Below are 19,073 nucleotides of genomic sequence, written 5' to 3' on the forward strand. Positions count from 1 at the left end.
AAAAATGTAATTTATTAAAAGCAAAAAAAGGTGAATCAGAAATGAACAAGGATGATAGGTCGGCGTCAAGTTGTTTCTGCTTGTTGGCTTCATCAGTCATGTCCTCTATAATACCTGTCGCTGGCTTATCATCCTTGTTCATTTCTGCTTCACCTTTTTTGATAAATAATTACCCATTAAACCACTTTTTTTCGATTTCAAGGTTAAATTACATTTTTACATTGGAGTGCCATAAAAATAACTAAACAATTTGTCGCTCCGCACCAGATTGAGATAAAGCAAAACGGTTTCCATGTTCCTATCTTAACTTTTTGAATACACTCCTCACATGACAATATTTTTAATTTTGACAGATGTCCAAAAATTTTACAACAAAATTTCGCCTGCCAAACTTCAAACGTGATTATCTCAGCAGTTAAATATAGACATAGGTTAAGATACATACATGAGACCCTAAATAATTGGGAGTATTTAAAAATATAATAGTATACAGGGTGTTCAATTTTAAATATTTGTGTGTAGTTGGTTATTAAATTATTATTAATATTACAAGTGCCACAACATTTTACTTGATTAGAAGACTAATTTTCTTTATATCGAAGTCTTTCGTCCTAGGACACTCCGTACACAAGCTCAAAAAAAAGGTGCAACTAACAACCAACTATTTTTAGGTAATTCTTTGCCAAAATAAAGACTAAATATCTAAACTAGACGACTTATTTAATATGTGGCAAAGCCTAGCTAAATATTTTGCTTTCTGTGTCGTTTCTCAAAAGGTCATTTGACGGAAACCACCTGTAAACACAAAATTACGGCAAGTCAATAAGGAAACGTTCCGGTCAGAACAATGGACCTGTTACGCTGTGCTAGGTGACTGACTGAGCTTGATTTTTTCTCCTTTTGCAATACGAAACCCGGAACCGTTAAATGGTAGTGGGCCCTGCCACTGGTTGACATAATTTCCATGTCGTATCAGGAATTTATGACTCTTTGAAATATGAGTTTGCTGACGGTCGCTATATAGGCTCGGATCGATTCGACTTGGACTATAAAAATCGAGAAAAGTTAGAAGCAGGTCGATTTGATTTTTTTAAGTCATAATTCATTATTTTTTTTTATCGGAGAAATCACTTATATATTTTAAATTGATAGGAAGCAGCTGGGTCAATCACACAAAATTGTAGTGTTAGGAGTTTTGCCTTTGTGACCATGTGAACCAGTATATATGCTAAAAATCAAATAAAAATAGGATGACGTAACGATGCAATAGTATGGTAAATTTTTCGAATGTGATAAACATCTAACCTTTTTGTTTAATTTTCCTCTAAAAAGTTGTTTTCGTTTTTCAACTAAAAACCGCCTCACCATTGAAGAAAACCCAGAAGAGATACCAAGGTGCGTATTCTTGAAGGAAGGGAGTAATCAAGAGAAAGGTCTGCAGAATGTGACAGGATCCCGTCAGCTGTTCCTGTCACATTCTATCAATTCCGATCCCTGGTTTCAAGAATTAGGAAGGACCCAGGTCGATTAAATTGCGACAAAGTTGGGCCTGTATAGGATATCTGTTATAAAAATATAAGGAAATAAAATTTAAACATCAACTTACTGAAACAAGTTAGTTGGTTATTATATTAAAAAATTTGCCTTTAAAATATGCAATAAATTAAAATCAATAATCAAACTTTTCATATTGAGTATCTATTACAAATCACTGCAACAGAGAGGCAATACACTAGTTTTGCACTAATCATCAATGATGAACACCCCACATTAAATCGTAGCAAAATGTTGGAATAAATGTTTAATGTTTACACTTAGAGAGTGCCTTTAGAACCTTATTCCTGGATTCCTAGACAGCAAGACATGAAGAAGACATTTATTGCTAAATTGGCACACCCTGTAGAGTGAGTTAGTAGAGTACGGTGTTTTAATCGCACATTCAGACGAATTTGGGACACTATACAGTTGTGAAGCTGGTGGCATTTTCGGTTACACCGGAAGTTTTATTTTAAAAAGAACACTCTGTATATTATTACATATTTGGATTGTACACAAAAGTCTGACCAACTTTTGTGTACATTGGATGTCTTTATTCAGTTGGATTTGCAACAAAGTAGCCCAAAATTGCAATTTCTATGTTTGCATTGTTAACGATTGGTTTCGTTAATATTTTCAATATTTGTCTGACAGCTTTTGGTGATGACTTTTGTTTTTGTTTTTTATACTTGAATCTTTCTTCCTACAAAATAATACATTTATTTTAAAGATCAGTGAAGGTTACAAGCATGCGTGCAATACAGTAGCAGGTTGAACAAATTAGGTTTTTGCCTTGCAGTAAAGCGCTTTGTTTAATAGGTCAGCTTATCGCAAAGTATGAATAATGTCTGATGCATACGGCACGTTGTTATTGCTTTACGAGCGACATGTTTCCAGTACGGTTTTAATAAATTTAAATAGGAATTCTGCTGTTTTTCTTCAGTAACGATAACGTGCTTATTATTTTGCTTGATTCAGCAAATACGCCAAAGATAATAATAAGAAATTTGATTCTGTCGATATACTTGTTTGATGATTTAATGTTGTTTATTATGGGTTTAAATAATTTACCTTATTTGGTTTGGTCGCGATACACTGCACTTAAATACAACACAGGCTATAACCGGTTTCACTCGTACTTCCACTACCATTTACCTGAGAAACACACTTACTCCAGTAACCCAACACGTTCCGGAATCAGGAAACGACTGAGTCGCTATAAAGCTGGTAGAATGCACCAAAACAACACTAAGGTGATAACTTATCACACGGCTTTATCGTTTATTTATTATTATATGGTTGAGTTTATAGCGTTTTATCGCACAGTTGATAAAGTAGGAATTTGCGCTAGACTGTTTGGATTTTCGGTCCAACTGTCAAAGTGCTCGAACCTACAACAATTAACTAAAATGCTCCTTTTTTTCTTAAAAAGGGTCTTGTAAACATTAAGCATCCACGAGTTTGGTCACCAAATTTTTTTTGCATATAGATTACGGCTTCTATAGAAAAAACTCCGATACAGATCCAAAAATTTACAATGATTTGGTAGAGGAACCACAATTTACCTTCTGCAATGTTGTCAAATATAGTCTTAAATAGCTGTTACACTGTTCCACAATGAGTTGTACTATTAACAATGCAGAACAATTAGTTACAATTTATAAAAACAAGCTTTGCCACCTATACTAATCGGATGTTTAGGCTACCAAACATATTTTTATGATTAAAAACAATAAAAATTAGTTGAAGTATTAATAATTAATAACGAAAAAAAAAAAACCGTCTGGCAATGCCGCATAATTCACAGAGGATAACATTGAATGACATCTGAAGTTGACGTACATACTGTCAAGTATCAGAGCCGCTTTCCAGCCGACCATTTTATGCACATTAACGAGCATATGTGCACCAAACTTTTTCCGATGTGCGTTCCCAGTTCGCATTTTTAGACGTGAGCTTGGTACGCAAACGCCTTCCCCCCTTTCCCCTGGTGCACCACCCGCAATATTTGGGCTTCAAGCACAAGTCATTGTTGTTTGAGGTTAAACACGAAATAATTGTTTTGGTTTCTGCACTTCTGAGTTAAAACATTAAATAATATGGATTGTGGTAATTTGGAAAGTGAGGTGATCCTGCAATTGGAAGACACAGAAGGCAAATTGCACAACTGCAGTATGCCAATAGCCGATTATAATCAGAATATCGCAGGAGGTTAGTTAAAAACACTTTAATTTTTTTAATTCTCAACTTTTCTTCATCCATAGTTGAATCTTAAAAATCTACCTTAACATCTGTAAATAATTTCACTTAAACTTAAAAAAACAGCACTGAAAATTTGTAGTTAATTTAAAAAGTTTAACGACAAAAGTGACACTGGCACGAATCCTTGACGCAAAACCGCAAAAAGACAGTTCCAGGCTGCGAGTTCCTGTTTCGAAAATTTGCGCTTCATGCGTGGGGTTTGGCGCTTTGACGAAATGTCGGCTGGAAAGCGGCTCTGATACTTGACAGTATGTACGTCAACTTCAGATGTCATTCAATGTTCCTTCAATTATGAGGTTAAAGCACAGTTGCCGCCTTTTTTCTTTGTTTACTTTACAATATTGGTGGATTTCGCACTTGGTTAGTCTAGCGGTCGGTTATTAATGCATATTTTTTTCCTAAATTTGCAATAAACAAATATTGACACTAATACGAATCGGCTACTACGGTTAGCAGTAGGTTGCCAAGAATTATTTTGGTTTTTAATAGCCGCAGTTTTTATGAAAAGGAAAAAACAAGCTTATGGAAACGCCGAAAAAGTTGGTGAGTAGATTGTTAGTAGAAAGCGAAAACGCTCTAGAGCAGAAAATAATTCACTTTCTGCGCACGTGCGGCGAATAACCACTTTCTGCTTTGAAATGAAAGCGTACATGAGGTACTTTCAAAGTCAGTCGTCGAAAAATACATTTATATTAGCTATTTACCTATTTTTGTATTATATAGGGTGTCCGGAAATGATGCAAGCAACACTTATCGAGGTTCTATACAAGGTAATTCATATTCGACCCTCACCATTGGGATCTCGGAAAGGATAAGAGATACGAGAAAGTTTAAGGGGCAAAGTTGCTCAATTTAAAGTTAAACCGAATACCGTTTTAAAAATTTCGATTTTCCTACTACTTCCAATGATATCTGAAAAAAATTTGGTTAAAATTCATAAAAGACTGATATGATTGTAATCATATAATATATATAAGGTCTGTTCGCAGAGGGAATCTCCAACTAGTAATCAGAGAAATAGATACATTCATTGACCACAAGTCAGAAAACGTCTTACTCACGTGAACATTCAACCAATGAAACTTGACATTTACTGTTTCTGAGTTGGAAACCAGTCAGAGATTGCCTCTGCGAACAGACCTAATATAACCATGGCTATCCTCAGTTTGTTGCAGGTCCCTAACTAAACCTCTTCAAAAACTGTATTCGATGTTGGATAATCAAAAGCATTTCTAAAAAGAAAAACTTTAGTTTGTGTTTGTAAAAGTATTACAGTTTTCACTCTTGTAAATTGTAAATTTTATTTTGAATTTCAAGCAATGTGCCTCCAATTATATTCACGTTCAGCACAAGTCACAAAGTTTAACAGCCGTTCAAGGTTAAAATCAACATAAATGCATTCTATGTGCACCAATGACCATTAAAATGGAACAATGGTTTCTTTAGTAGTTTTGCACTACGCTTCTGGTCTTAGGCGTTCAATACATTTAATGACTTATTTATTCCCTACATTCAATATTGCTGTGATATTTCCAAATTGCGATAAGGAACTACTAAAAAGACTCTTATACAGGGTGGCCCACAGCTAAGGTCAAACCTTTAAGTACGAGTTTTGGTAAAATAAGAAATAAACTCTCAGACATGTCAACTTTGATTTCTAATGGCGTTTTCGATTGGCAGGTTTAGTGCAAAACCAGTGTATTAGTATACTGTTGTACAGAGTGTTTGGATTTAGTCTGTTTCTGGCAGGAAAGCTCCATTTCCCGACTAGATAGGAAAAAACATGTCTAGATCTCGATTTTTGAAAATTTTGGGCAAAATTTGAAAAAGCCCTCTAGCGCCGCAAACTGACAAGATATCGAAATACGGTTTTTGCCATTAATCTTTTCTCAAAAATCGACCTCTAGACATGTATACTAGTGTTACTAGTTTTTGTCTATCTAAACTGTCAGTCAAAACATTCTAAATCCGGACATCCTGTACTAATGTCATTTGATAGAGCAGCATACATTTACATTAGTTTAGCACTAAACTTGCCAAGCGGAAACGCCGTAAAAGAATATGTTTTCCAGTATACAGGATAACTTACTTTTGATTCTCAAGTCAAAATCTACTATTTGTATGTAATTTTTTAAGTTTGCCTGAATTTTGACTACTAATTTAACTATATTTAACCTAACCTAACTTTTTCGAATGTTTTGATTTTATTAGCGTTGATATGTGGTGAAGACCTTTACTGTAAGAATATGGACTACTACTTTTAAATATTATTTTAGCTATAAAAATAGAAACAGTCAAAGACAGAGTATAAAAGTTGTTATTTTAAAAACAAATTGTTTAACACCTGCATCTTCTTTATTAATTGCTTTGTATGTATTTAAGAGATTTTTTTTTACCAGATAAGTCTTAATTAAACTTATGACCTTTCTGTAGAGACACCCTGTGTATGTAAAAAGAATGTGCCATAAGAAATCCTTTCCCACATTTCTGACTTATACAGCTGAAATTCTAGAATGGACTGTGGACGAAATTTAAACAGGTGAACCATAAAAGGTAATTGTTGACAAAAAACAAACAAGTGTCCAATAAAAGAGTTCATCTCAGCTGTTGACAAAGTCAACGGAAATCTCACATAGCAGCCTAATAAATAACCATAAACAGGGTCGAGTTGAGTTTCCACTTCGTATTCCTTAACAATGCCCGCCATAGTGTTTCACGTGTGCGAGTAAACATTGAGCCGTTTGCAGTGACCCTGCGTTTTGTTGATTGTTTGGATGGTACTGCACTATTAAGACTTACCTTGAGAAAGATGCTGACCGTTAAAAAAAATTAGGTGAGGTAACTGGCTAGTTAAAAAATTGTCTAACTTATTTTGTTAAAACTTTTTGATAAAGTTTAATGAAGAAAAAATTATGAAAAAGAGTCTCATTTTTATTCTCATAAAAAAACTTAAAAAGTTTTTATTTGACAGTTAACAGCATGTACATTGAACAGTAATTGACACTTAAAACGGGTTTTTTATTCTTTGCACCAAAACGGAGATAAGCCAAAAAACAATATGATTTGATGCCACCTATCAGTTATTTTGTTTTGCTTGTTGGGAATTCCGTCTGACATAAAAGGAAAAAAAAATTCCGAATCATTTCACAGGATTTCCAACTGTTGTCAGTCAATATGACCGGTGAAAGTTGATTTCTGCTCAGTAAGTTGCCATTTTTGCATGAATCTTCTTATGCCAGAACAACGCTTGCAAATTGTGTAAATTAATTTCCGTTCGCTAAACTTTAAAACCGTTTATTTTACAGTCAACATAAACGTACATCCGAGCAAGTTTTTCAGAAGAAGTTGTAGCTGCTTTGGAGTGTAATGTGAGGAGGAGCCGAATGGATTAATTTTGCGTGAACAGCAGTTGGAGCTGTAGAAGTGCATGTAAAGTTGCCGAAAATCATGCATGAAGGTTGTTGCCCTAGAAACAGCTTGAATGAATTTTATGGTTATTTGACAAAAAGTAACCGATCCGAAGGAGATGGCACTTTTTTAGGGAAATGACCATAAAATGCATGAAAGCTGTTTCCTTGGGGCAACAAGTCTGAATGCAAGATTTTGAGTATAATTTGTGGCTTGGCATACCGCAGTATTCATTATCAAATTCTGTTCAAACCCCAAACAATGCGCTGTATGTTGCATTATTGAGATGGAGAATTGTGATCCATTGTCGCTTATTATTCGACGAGGCACTCCATAGCGGAATATGACTTCCTCTATTAAAGTTTTGACACAACTCTCTGCGGGGGCGTTCCTTAATGGGAAGATTTCTAGCCAACGGCTGGCATGGTCTTCAATTATGAAGATCCAGCGATAACCTTTGTTTGATTCGGGTAGAGGTCCAAACAGGTAGGGCCAACACTTCAAACCTCTGAGCCTGAGCTGGAGTTTACAGAAGCCCACTCCGCTTCGAGTTGCTTTCCTTACATTTTTGGCATTTGTCACAGCTGGCCACTCCAGGTCCGGCATATTTCAGAAGTTCGTTTGGGATGAGGTCTGTCCCGGCAGCTTTTCGGTTTTTTAATTTTTTTATTTTTGCCATTACCTCTTCTTGTGGCTTCTCCGGTGTTATAGAGTCCCTGAAATATTTTCCCATTCATCTTTGGTGGACTCCTTTTGTTTGCACAAACTCGTTTATTGGCTTTTTCCTGTTCTTGAGCATCTTCCAGACTTTCTTCTGTGCTCCATATCGCTTGTAAATTTTGCCCAGTAATCTCGTTTTATGGCTTTGATTCTGGCGTTGATTCTGTTTCTCACTTTGGGGCAACAAGTTGGAGACCTCCTGTATATGAGGTAGGATTTCTTTTTCTGTTGTGAAAGCTCTTTAACTTCGTGACAGAACCAGGGTTTTTTGCTATTATTTGTACCATTTATATTGACTTTTCTATTAATTTTAACATAAACGCAAAATCCCGAAATACGTACGTCAACTTGAGTATTACGTATTACGTTTTTCAGCCACTTGAAGTGTCTATCTAACAAAAAATACGCACGACCGGCAATCATAAATCATCTACGTAAAACCGTAAAATTAAAAACTAACTCATAGAGCAAATTATATAGTAAAGCACAAGTTGTTTATAAAATATAGCAAACCACCAGTTTTGACCTTGTTAGTAGCCATATTTGACTGCAAACTTTAACAATTATACTACATATTTCACTTAGCGTATTGGCAATTGGCAAACGAAATAACAAGTTTTGTGTTCTTTTACTTAGATGTACATTGTTTTGAATAGTTTTTTTAGCAGTAAAATACCTCTGGAAAATTATATTGACTTAATAATAGTATATTAATATTACATATTCAGGTGGAAAGTGTTTGCTTTCTGTCGAGAAATTAGGTAGTTCGCCGGATAGAAATTAAACTTTTCACCGTGGTTTGTATACTATTTTATTTTCAACCATTTATCAGAATCTTATCAAACTTTTAATAAATCATTCAGTTGAAATATTGATCTCTAATAGTCTCTACTGCTTTGTACAGTGAAATTTGTCGGTTTTTTTTAGTTCATAATCAATTTTCATGACCTTTTTCCCACAATTTTCAGCCTCACAGTTTTTTGTATCTCTACTAGGTTAGAGATATTCCACAAAATCTATTTTGGAGACCAGAAACTCCATTTTCTTGAATTGTTCTGTACCAACAATTTTGACACCTGTTGCTTTGACCTTAACTCTTGTTTGGTACAATTTGTTACGACTTTGGATGGATATCCATAAAACATTTTCATCGACGTATAAAAGTTGGTTAGTTGGTTTTAGAGTTTGGCTGCTAGAGAGGGTCCAAGTAGAGCGAGTTATCCAGTTCAACCAATTTGACACTGTTTTCCTGTTCGCATACATTTGACACTGTTCGCAGGATATAATCAGTAGAAGTTATTATTAAATCGTTATTAAAACGCACACCACCAACGCTTTTTCGACGATGATATAAATCACATCTAACATATTTGGAACGTAGCTTAAAAGCACGTTCCTGACCTTAAATTGGCTAAAAATATGAAACTATTCATTTATTATTACACAATATTAATTGACCTTGCCAATTAACATCTCGATCTTCTTAAAACAAGGGATACCATATTAGGAAAATATGTGCCAGTCGAATTAAATCGTTTGAAATAAATTCCGGTTGTTGTAGAACAGTCTGAACTCATTTCTGTAACATTAACTTGTGCCAGGATTATCAGTGTAATATCACGATCCAACGCAGTGATTATTCAATTCCTTTATTTCGTAAATAGTTACGGAAAGCCCGTCTCTTCGAACGCATTACAACAAATTTAAATTGTTTGCTTAAACAACAAAATATTGAAAGACTAAAGTAAACGGATGAATTTATGGTTATTAATATTGTCGCTGGGTAGCCTTTTGACCTTTATCAGACTTTGCTCTTATCTCGCTCAAACATTTAATGAACACAAGAACTTTTTCGAATGTACACATAATAAACGACTTTCGATATTTAAGTGGATTTTTATAAATGAAATAGTTTTAATATTTCTTCAAGGAAATGTAGAGGAAGCATACGATAGAATTAGTTTAAGTGAGGTTGTTGTTCATAGGAGTGCAGCAAGTTTGTCATAAAGTCATTACAATAAAAGGTTTACAGGGTGCTGCTTCTTGCTAAATATCATTTCTTATAATGATTTTACATCGCTTAAATCATGTACTACACTTTATAATTCTGTACATTTAAGATCCTGGAGGACAAAACATGTAAACCTTATCAAAATTAATTATACCACAACTTGTTTTACGTCTTATTATTGACCATTTTTGCTTGGCACTATTTTCAGTTTGAATAGCAAAACCTATTAGGTCCAATAACATTTTTCAAATTTGAATCACAATGACATCTGAGTTTTACAGTAATCTGTAGAGAAATCAAAAACGTGCAAAACTTCTTAATTAAAAGACATTGTTCATACATTCATTTATTGAAGAAAAAACATACAAAGAACATAGCTTGGTACCACCTCAACTTCTTATGTCAAAAGCCATTAAGTTAATGATTATTCCAAGCAAATTTAAACCACATTGACATCTGTTGACTTTTACAGCAATCTGTAGAGAAGTCAAACACGTGAAAACTTAACTTAACTCAAAGGCTTATTTTGTATATTGAAAAAATAATCTTACTATGGTTATTTTAGCTTGGTACTACTTCAAGTTCTTATGGTAACAGCCATTAAGTTGGCGATTATTTGAATAAAGTTTGAGTCACATTGACATCTGTCTTTTTGTTTAAACTGAATGTTTTCAGGTAGAAAATACCTTCAAATCCTCAACAAAATTATTAAAATAGAGTGAATCAATTTGAAGAAACAACCGCTCAAAAATAAAATAGCACCCTCAGATGTCATAAATCGCCAATAGGTTATTACATTTTTATTAAGGTACAGAGGGGCAGAAACCAGAAAAGTACGCCTAGTTTCACTCCCGCTGCATTTGTTCTGTCAATGGTGCTAACTTAACTTATCTATACAAGAGCTTGTAAAATCAGTATGGTTTTTTTGTAACTTTCTACTAGTTGTCGGGAGAAGGCAGTAAAACTGACCCAAAGCGTCAGGTCGTAAACTCATTGAATTTGCCAGAGAAACTAAGCCTGAACGTAACGTAATGGCAATTTACGTTACAAGTCCAGGAAATAGCTTATTTAAGTACAAGTCTGGATGATGTTTACTGTAATTTTTAGATAAGTACTTTAATTGCATTTCACTGTAAGTAGTAAATAAATAGTAATTCTTACTTTTTCTGGTTGAGCTTTTAACACCCCTGTATATGTTTTGTACAGAAACTGGTACAACTTGTTAACCATTCAGTTGATTTAACTTAGTTAACACTTTCTGTTAAGATGAAAATTGCATGCATTTTAGTAAAAAGTACCGAAGCAATTGGAAAACTGATTTCTGTTAAATCTTCAGAGCACAAAAAAGGCAGTTTAGGATATGTTTGTCAATTTGCCAAGAAAGTGTCATAACTCCACATAACTTTTACTGGTGGCGTTAAACATAACGTAACGGGGAGGAATAGTATATTACATACTCAGGTGGAAAGTATTTGATTTCTGTCGAGAGATTTGGTGGTTAAGTAAGGTAATAAGTTCCATAAAACCTGACTTTGTTCAGATTACAGTTAAAACAAATTCTAGACAAAGACAAAGCCTAATGAGCAGGACAATGAATGCAACTCAATTCAACGACACATGCTATGCAACAAACAATATGAAGCAGAATGATGTGTATTACATAATTATCTGGCAGAGTCTTTCAAAGAAATGTTTTTTAGAATTAGAATTTCTGCCACTGTTCCTTAATAATGATACTTATAGAAAAAGATGTTACTTTGGATTTTTATTTTTAATTGCAGTGGTATGTTAGCAATGTAATAATCATAGGAAAGATTGTGCATTTGTTGTGCATTTTTTCTTGAGATAGTTAAACCGAATTGAATATTTCTTATTAAGAAGACTTCATCATTTACGACCTTATGACTAAAACGACTTTAGTGTTGTTTAAACGACCTACCATGATTAAGAATCAAAAAATCAAATTTTGTCTTTATTTCAAAACACTTCTTCTGTTATTGGAAAAGGCACATTTAGCGTCATCAAAATATGTAAAATATACAGGGTATCCCATAAAAAAACTTTAGTTTATACGTTTATTAGACGAAACTACATAAAAAGTACCAAAATGCTGACTTTTAAAAACCCACTGTATTATGTATTACGAAAACCTATGGCTCTAACTTAATAAATAATTGAGATATCCTGCAATCCCAGCAAAAAATCAAGAAAAAAAAATACTTACATACAGCATTTAAAATCACAGCTATATCACTAAAAATTTGACCAGCATTAAAAACGATTAATTAAGATAGCTCTAAGTTACTTGAAGAACTGAAAACGCAAACAAAGTGCTAAACTCTAAAGAAAAGCTATAAAAGTTAACTACAATTCTATGACTTCTTGTGGTTTACCTTCTACATAAAAAAACAATTTTTAAGAATAGTTAGGTACATTTAACAGTCAACAGATTTAATGTATTGAACATTATGTCGAACCCAAATATAATAAACAGAAAATGTATTAAGTACTAGTAGAAAGTTTAAGTGGTAAACCTTTGACATAAATTACGCATTATATTTCAAAGATACAGGATGTCAAAAAAAAACCTGTAAATAAAAATAACGTTATTTAATAGGCTTAACAATGTAGGCTCTAAGTAGCTCAATATCGCAATTACGTAATAGTTATTTAGAAAAAACTGGAAAAAAACACCCTGTAAAATTACTGCAAATTGCAAAAAATTACGGATATTTGATACTATAATTATAAGAAAACTTGGTAGGGGGATGATTTTCCAAAAAAGTAACAGCTCTCGTTTAGATTTAATTTCGTTAAAATTCGTATTTAAAGTTGTTTGTTTTTTTTGTATACCTTTCTAGGTTTATAAGAAACTAGCATAGGAATGTAGAAACAGATTTTGACAATTAAAACTTTCCTATCACAGTCAATAGCAACAACGCTTTCTTCATATTTTCTGTTCCCATTGATAAAAACTTCATTGACAAAAGATAAACAATTTCAAAAATCATTAAGGTTTAGCTAATCTCATTACAATGCGAGGCAAAGATAAGTTAGCTTATCGATCTCTTTTGTCTCATATTAGGCAAAACCGTTAAATAAAATATTAGTCATTGTATGTACAGGGTGTCCGAAGGTTTCTGTAGCGGACTTAAACTACGTCTTTTACCTCCACAAAGAAGCGTATTTTGCAATATTTGAACAATAATAATTCTTAGCGGAAATATAATAATATGGAAATAAAAAATAATATTTTGGCAGCATTTTGTGTCAGTCCACAGAAATTTACTTTTAGAAATTCAAATTATTTCTTTCATTTTTTTTTGTTTTGTGCTGCTTCACAGCTATGTTGTATAATAAATAACTAGGTAAATATAACTACTACTATATACAATTTATAATTACAATCAATTTGTATACACTTTAACTCCTTGCCTTTACCATATAATTTTCTCGTATTGATCTAAAGAGGATCTCAAATTGGTCGGATCGGTTATTTGGAAACAAGATGATATTTTATTGTAGGAGTTTGACTATAAATTTAGAATGCTAAACCCTTTTATAAAAGAGGAGAAAAGCCATATTATGAGCCCATAAGAAAAACAAAAGTGGCGCCCCCTAGGTCCTAATTTTTCTCTAATTATCTCCGTTATGTCATACAATGGGCTAAAAGATACCATGCATTTTTGGTATTCGACAATTAATTCTAATGTCAACGGTTAGTGACATAATTAAAAAAAATTACAGGTTTTAGTAATTTTGTAATAATTCGATACCCCCTGCAGATATCTTGGATTTTAAGACACATTCTGAACGGACACTAAATGGCGCAACTTTTTCTCCATTTAACGAACCCTGTAACTATTGCCATTTCCAATATCCCAATGATGGGGTCACCTTGAAAGTTCCCACCCTGTATATTGGACGAAGCATCTTTTGGCCTAAACCAACAAACCATCAATCCTATACTTTAGTGAGGCCACAAATTTTTTAAAATATATGAAATTTTGCTTTGTTTCACTGTCTTGAAGAGTGGTCATATTTGAATAAAAGTACATACCAATGATATTTTTTTTTCTAAACTTTAGATCACTGATAAACAGTTTGTTTCAAAAGTAAGTTGTTAAATAAAGTTACACGTGTTTACGTTAATTAAAAAAAAAATATATGTTCAGAAAGTTGATAACGTGTGGCGGCATTATTTGCGGTTTTACTAAACAGGAAACGGTTTACACTCAACCACAGTCTCTACTTAGTTTACTGTGGTGAAAAATCCTGACATATTTAATAATTGAAAAGAAATTCCAAAAACAATATTCAGACTTTTTCCACAAGTGGTCCCCTATACGACTGGCATTTATCATATTTTTTTATCTTTTAAGTTTAGTTTTATTTTTTATTATAAAGTTTAAAATTGTGCATACATAATTGTCTTCAGTTTGACCGGCTTTTTGAAATGATTTATAATTATATTAATATTAATTATTTACCTTATGGAATGTTTTTAATGAAGAGCTTCTTGATAAAAAACTTAAAAATTGAATAAAACACTACTAGACTAGAAAATTTATGGTATAATTTTTGGGCTCAACCAAAAAAATGAAATTGAACATATCCGGAGGGTTTTTAGAAAAAAATGACCACTAATTTTAGAATTTATTCCATACGTTCGCACTATATGTATGTAAAAAACAAAATAAGTGATAAAAAATGTAAACATACGGAAAATCCGCTAAAAACAGGATCTAAACCGTTCAGGGTTTATCACACATAAACTACACGATCCGGCCTATCAAGGATTGTTAAAAAAAAAAAACGCAAAGCTAATGCAAATAAACCGAACAATAAAATAATCTAACATACACACATATAAAAATTTATCGACTTACCGTAGACGCGCTGATAAGCTGGCTTATTTTTCATATCTGGCCCTGTTATCACCCACTGGTAACTTATCGTCGGGGTTCCACTAAAAACTGTTGTTTGTGACAGTCTCTGATCGAATCGCCAGCGTATCGGAGCGCAGCCTTACGTGGGTACCCGAGGTTCTGCAGTTCGACTCAAGCCCCCTCTGGAGAGGGGCGACCGAATCGGTCGCGGGGGGGTGGGGGAAAGTACCACTGCGCTTATTTGTTACCCGGACGCCATTGTGTTTGTCTTCGCCGGCACCAGTTTACGTCAAAGGTACGACCTGAAGGATGATTTAATTTTGTCTGGTCTTATCGGATTTCCTTCCTAACCGTAGCCAGTTATATACCTTTGGCTTTAAATTGCGGTTATTTCAAGTAGAAAATAGTGCTTTTTTGTGAACCTTTTTTTATAACTTCCCTATATGTGGTGTTATATTAATTTTTTCTACGAATGAGAGAGAGAGAGAGAAAATAATGTATTGTACACAAGGGTGAAAAAGATTGAGCACTCCGCTTCTTTCTTTTTCACCCTTGTTGTACAATATACTATTGTTTTCAAACGAGAATGATGAAAAATATCGTTTATTAAAAAATATTCTTGGACTCTAAATGAAATATACTATTGTTGACTTACCAACATTATTTTTATCGTTTAATAAAATACACTACTAAAACGATGTGATTGTAATTCGGTTATTTTTGTATGTTTTAATTACATTGGCAGCAAAAAAATATTTCCAATTTATAATACTACAATACCCAGCTAAGGAAAAATATAGTAGTTTTCCTCATCAGTGCGCAAAGTTATACTTTCCGCACGTAAAAGCAGTTAGATGGACAAACTTTAAGTGCGGTAAAACTACTTTTCGCACGTGTTAGGAACAATACTTTACGTATACGGGAAAATTCTACTGCATACTACTCTTCTTGCATATGTAAAAGTTTGCGCAAAGTAGGTTTTTTTTACTCCTACAGGGATATTGGTTCATTCCTTAACAGTTTAGAGAACGGATAAGTAGGCAATTGCCAACGGTTGAACGAATACAGAATCCTAGACTTTCCGCAACTGTGCGATATTAAATAGACCAATCACATACAATCTTCAGCGTGCGTAAAGAAATAGACCAATCAAAGACAATCTTCAGCGTGCGTAAAGAAATAGACCAATTACAGCTAATCTTGAACGTAAACAAAATAATTCTTCTGATTGTCATCCTCACTGACAGTTGGCTTCAAAACATTGCATTTTGGCTTATGTTTTGAGGCAATGAAAAAGCCGTTCAAGTTTCAGTTAGTGTTCAATTAAAGAATAAAAACATCTACTTTATTATATGATAAAGCAAATGATACAAACTTACAATTTACAATGAATCAAATCCATTCAACCACCGCCCTCTGTACAAGAAAGTATAGAATGTCACTTTTAATGGCGGCGTTAGCGGTTTTTGTTTTGTACACAAACCTATGCAGATGCAGTAGAAAATATGTTTTTTTTTTATTTTTTCGTGTAGTTGATTAGAAGTTGTGAGTGAAAAATCAAAGAACGCTTCATTCCTGATCCAGATATGTATAGATATGGCTTTTTATACCCAATAAAGTCCAGCCAAAGCAAGTTTGGTTAGAACCCTTTGTCCTGGAAAGTACAACAAACGAACAAACTAATGTAAAAACTGCTCAATCAAAGAAAATTTGGAAATCCTTGAATCTAGGTAAGCAAAACTGGTAAATGGGTTTTATATTATTACCAAAAGACCTTTCTTTTAAAATGTAAATGTGCCAATGGAACTTCTAAAAGCTGTCCTGTTTCTTCAGAGTAAACCTTTGTTGCTTTCAAAATGCAGGCGGCCTCAAAATGTAACTCACATACCTATGTATGTAAAAGGCAATAAGTTTACTGAATGAGAAAGCATATTGTACTTACCACTGAGTATTGTGTTGTAGTAAAATCATTCCAGATCAAAGCTTTCAACCACTGTTGGGTTCGAGCAGGGTCTCGTCAGTCTTTTACTTTCCAAAAAGTAAAAGACTGACAATTTTGGGCCTTTCACCAAATTGCTTTTACAATTTGGCAAACAACAAGTGGACGGCATATTGTAGAGGCAATAGAATTTAAGTTAAAAAACCAACAACAAATTATAGAAAAATGAAGGAACAATAACAATAGTGATAACACAATAAAATGAACACAAACTACACTTTCACTAGAACAATAAACATATAAACAACAATATATAAAATAGCAAACAAAAATTACTTTGGCATCCCAAGTCTTGACTTTAAACCTTAAAAATTAATTTAATCATCGAAAAACTCAATTTCCACAATACAAACAAATGCAAACTGTCAACCACTATTTCGGCCATATTGGAATTTTTGGCATGCACCTTCTTGGCTTTCTTGTACAGAGGGCGGTGATCAAATCCATTCAACACCTCAACCTAAAAGACGAAGTTAATCAGCTGTCACCCGGTGACAATTCGGAACACCGGTCAAACTTTGGCTGCGACAAAAGTGATAATGTAAACACGGAAACGTTTCAAACATTGGTTCATTTGGTAATAACAAGAACCATTTACCAGTTTTGCTTACCTAGTTTCAAGGATTTACAGATTTTCTTACATTGAACAGTTTAAACTAGTTTGCTGTGTACTTTCCAGGACAAATGTTCTAATCAGAATTATTTTGTTTACGTTCAAGATTAGCTGTAATTGGTCTATTCCTTTACGCACGCTGAAGATTGTCTGTGATTGGTCTATTTCATATCGCACAGTTGCGGAAAGTCTAGGATTCTGTATTCGTTCAACCGTTGGTAATTGCCTACTTATCAGTTTTCCAAACTGTTAAGGAATGAACCAGTATCCCTGTAGGAGTAGAAAAAAGTATTAAGAGGGGAACACTTGATCGGTTGCCATATTAATGTTAATAAATGCAGAGTATTTTTATTTTATAAGCCATTTGGTAACACATATATTACCTATTCAAAATTGCTCATACCACACTAGTAATGTAAATAACTATTATTATATTGCCCGGTCATTATAAATACTGTTATTACTACCACAGACTTAAAAGTTACGTTTAGGTAGTTATAAATAAATTGCAAATATGACTTTCAGCATTATTAATGATGCCCAGCCAATATGATGACGGCCAAATTGACCGTAACATAATCATTTCATATAGGTACAATTCTTGCTGTTTTCCTCTTAACCATAAGTTTTTCTTGTCCACTTTATAAAAACATTCTTCAAACAAACAGGCCATAGAAATGATTGTCATGTTCAATAAATGCATTACAAATAACCGCTCCCGACCTTCAAGATGGGCGTTACCCGATCCGCCTAGATAATGATAGTTGAATAGTAAAAGGTCTGCCACTTAGTGCAGTACAAAAGAGCCTGAAAATAACCAAAATTGACTTGTTTTGACAGAACTGCAACATGCAATTGACCTGTTTGTTTGGACTTTGATCGGATTTACGACTTGCAATTTAGCCCTTGTCCTATTAAACGGCTGCTGGTCATCTGTGTACACAAGTTTGTTTTGACAATTTTCTTTAGAATTAGTCATAAGTCTTTTACTACCCTTAGCTTTTTCGTCTTTAAAGCAAAGCAATACGACCATTAAGTTCCATAGTTAGGTGTCTGGTTAATAATCAGATTTTGATTGAGATTGAATGAACCAGATATACAGGGTGTTCCACGATAAAGGCGTCATATTTCAGGGTTTGACAGTGAAGGAAAAAAACTTAAGTTTGTTATTTAAACTGTGCTTCAAAGTTGTTTCGTTACGGAAATACAGAGTGTTTAAGTTTGAAATAAAAACAATTCAATTTTTTTTAATAATATATCATCGTGAGATGTGAGGACAACAGGAGGCTCTTAAGAGTGATTTGCATTTGATGAAAAAGCAGTAACGGTCCATTTTTTTCTGTAAAATATCGTGTACTCAACATGGCCGAATGGACGCCACTGGTGGAATTAAAAACAACTAATTTTATTAAAATTTTCATTGAATTGCAAATTTTATTCACATTTTTACACCCTATAGGTTTGTAAAGAAACTACTTTGGAGCTTATAGTTTATGGTACATAACAAACTTGGGTTATTTTCTCATGCAATATCAAGCCCTAAAATATGACGTATTTATCGTGAAACACCCTGTATATTCTTGTCAGGTATACAAGATAATGATTATATTATTATAAAAAAATTCATATATATTC

General features: G+C 33.5%; 1 protein-coding gene and 1 long non-coding RNA gene across 3 annotated transcripts in view; both read right to left on the minus strand.

Annotated features, from left to right (window-relative positions):
* LOC145727868 (uncharacterized) overlaps positions 1 to 15,464 on the minus strand; it is a 55,807-nt gene extending 40,343 nt beyond the window's left edge. Inside the window, exon 1 of one of the 2 annotated variants that reach the window (XM_081977714.1) lies at positions 14,827 to 15,464. In XM_081977714.1, coding sequence (XP_081833840.1) covers positions 14,827 to 14,860 — 34 coding nt within the window. In that variant the 5' untranslated portion in view covers positions 14,861 to 15,464. The remainder of the gene's footprint in view (positions 1 to 14,826) is intronic. The other variant, XM_081977716.1, reaches the window with a different exon arrangement.
* LOC145728716 (uncharacterized) lies at positions 10,268 to 10,954 on the minus strand. The gene is made up of 2 exons (XR_014178145.1): positions 10,489 to 10,954; positions 10,268 to 10,413 (listed from the first exon to the last, which is right to left on the minus strand). It is a non-coding gene; the product is annotated as an uncharacterized LOC145728716 (long non-coding RNA).
* Positions 15,465 to 19,073: the final 3,609 nt, after the last annotated feature.

This window comes from Ips typographus, linkage group LG4 (genome assembly GCF_016097725.1).
Source record: "Ips typographus isolate SLU linkage group LG4, UJ_Ityp_2.0, whole genome shotgun sequence".
In the NCBI taxonomy this organism is placed as follows: Eukaryota; Metazoa; Arthropoda; class Insecta; order Coleoptera; family Curculionidae; genus Ips; species Ips typographus.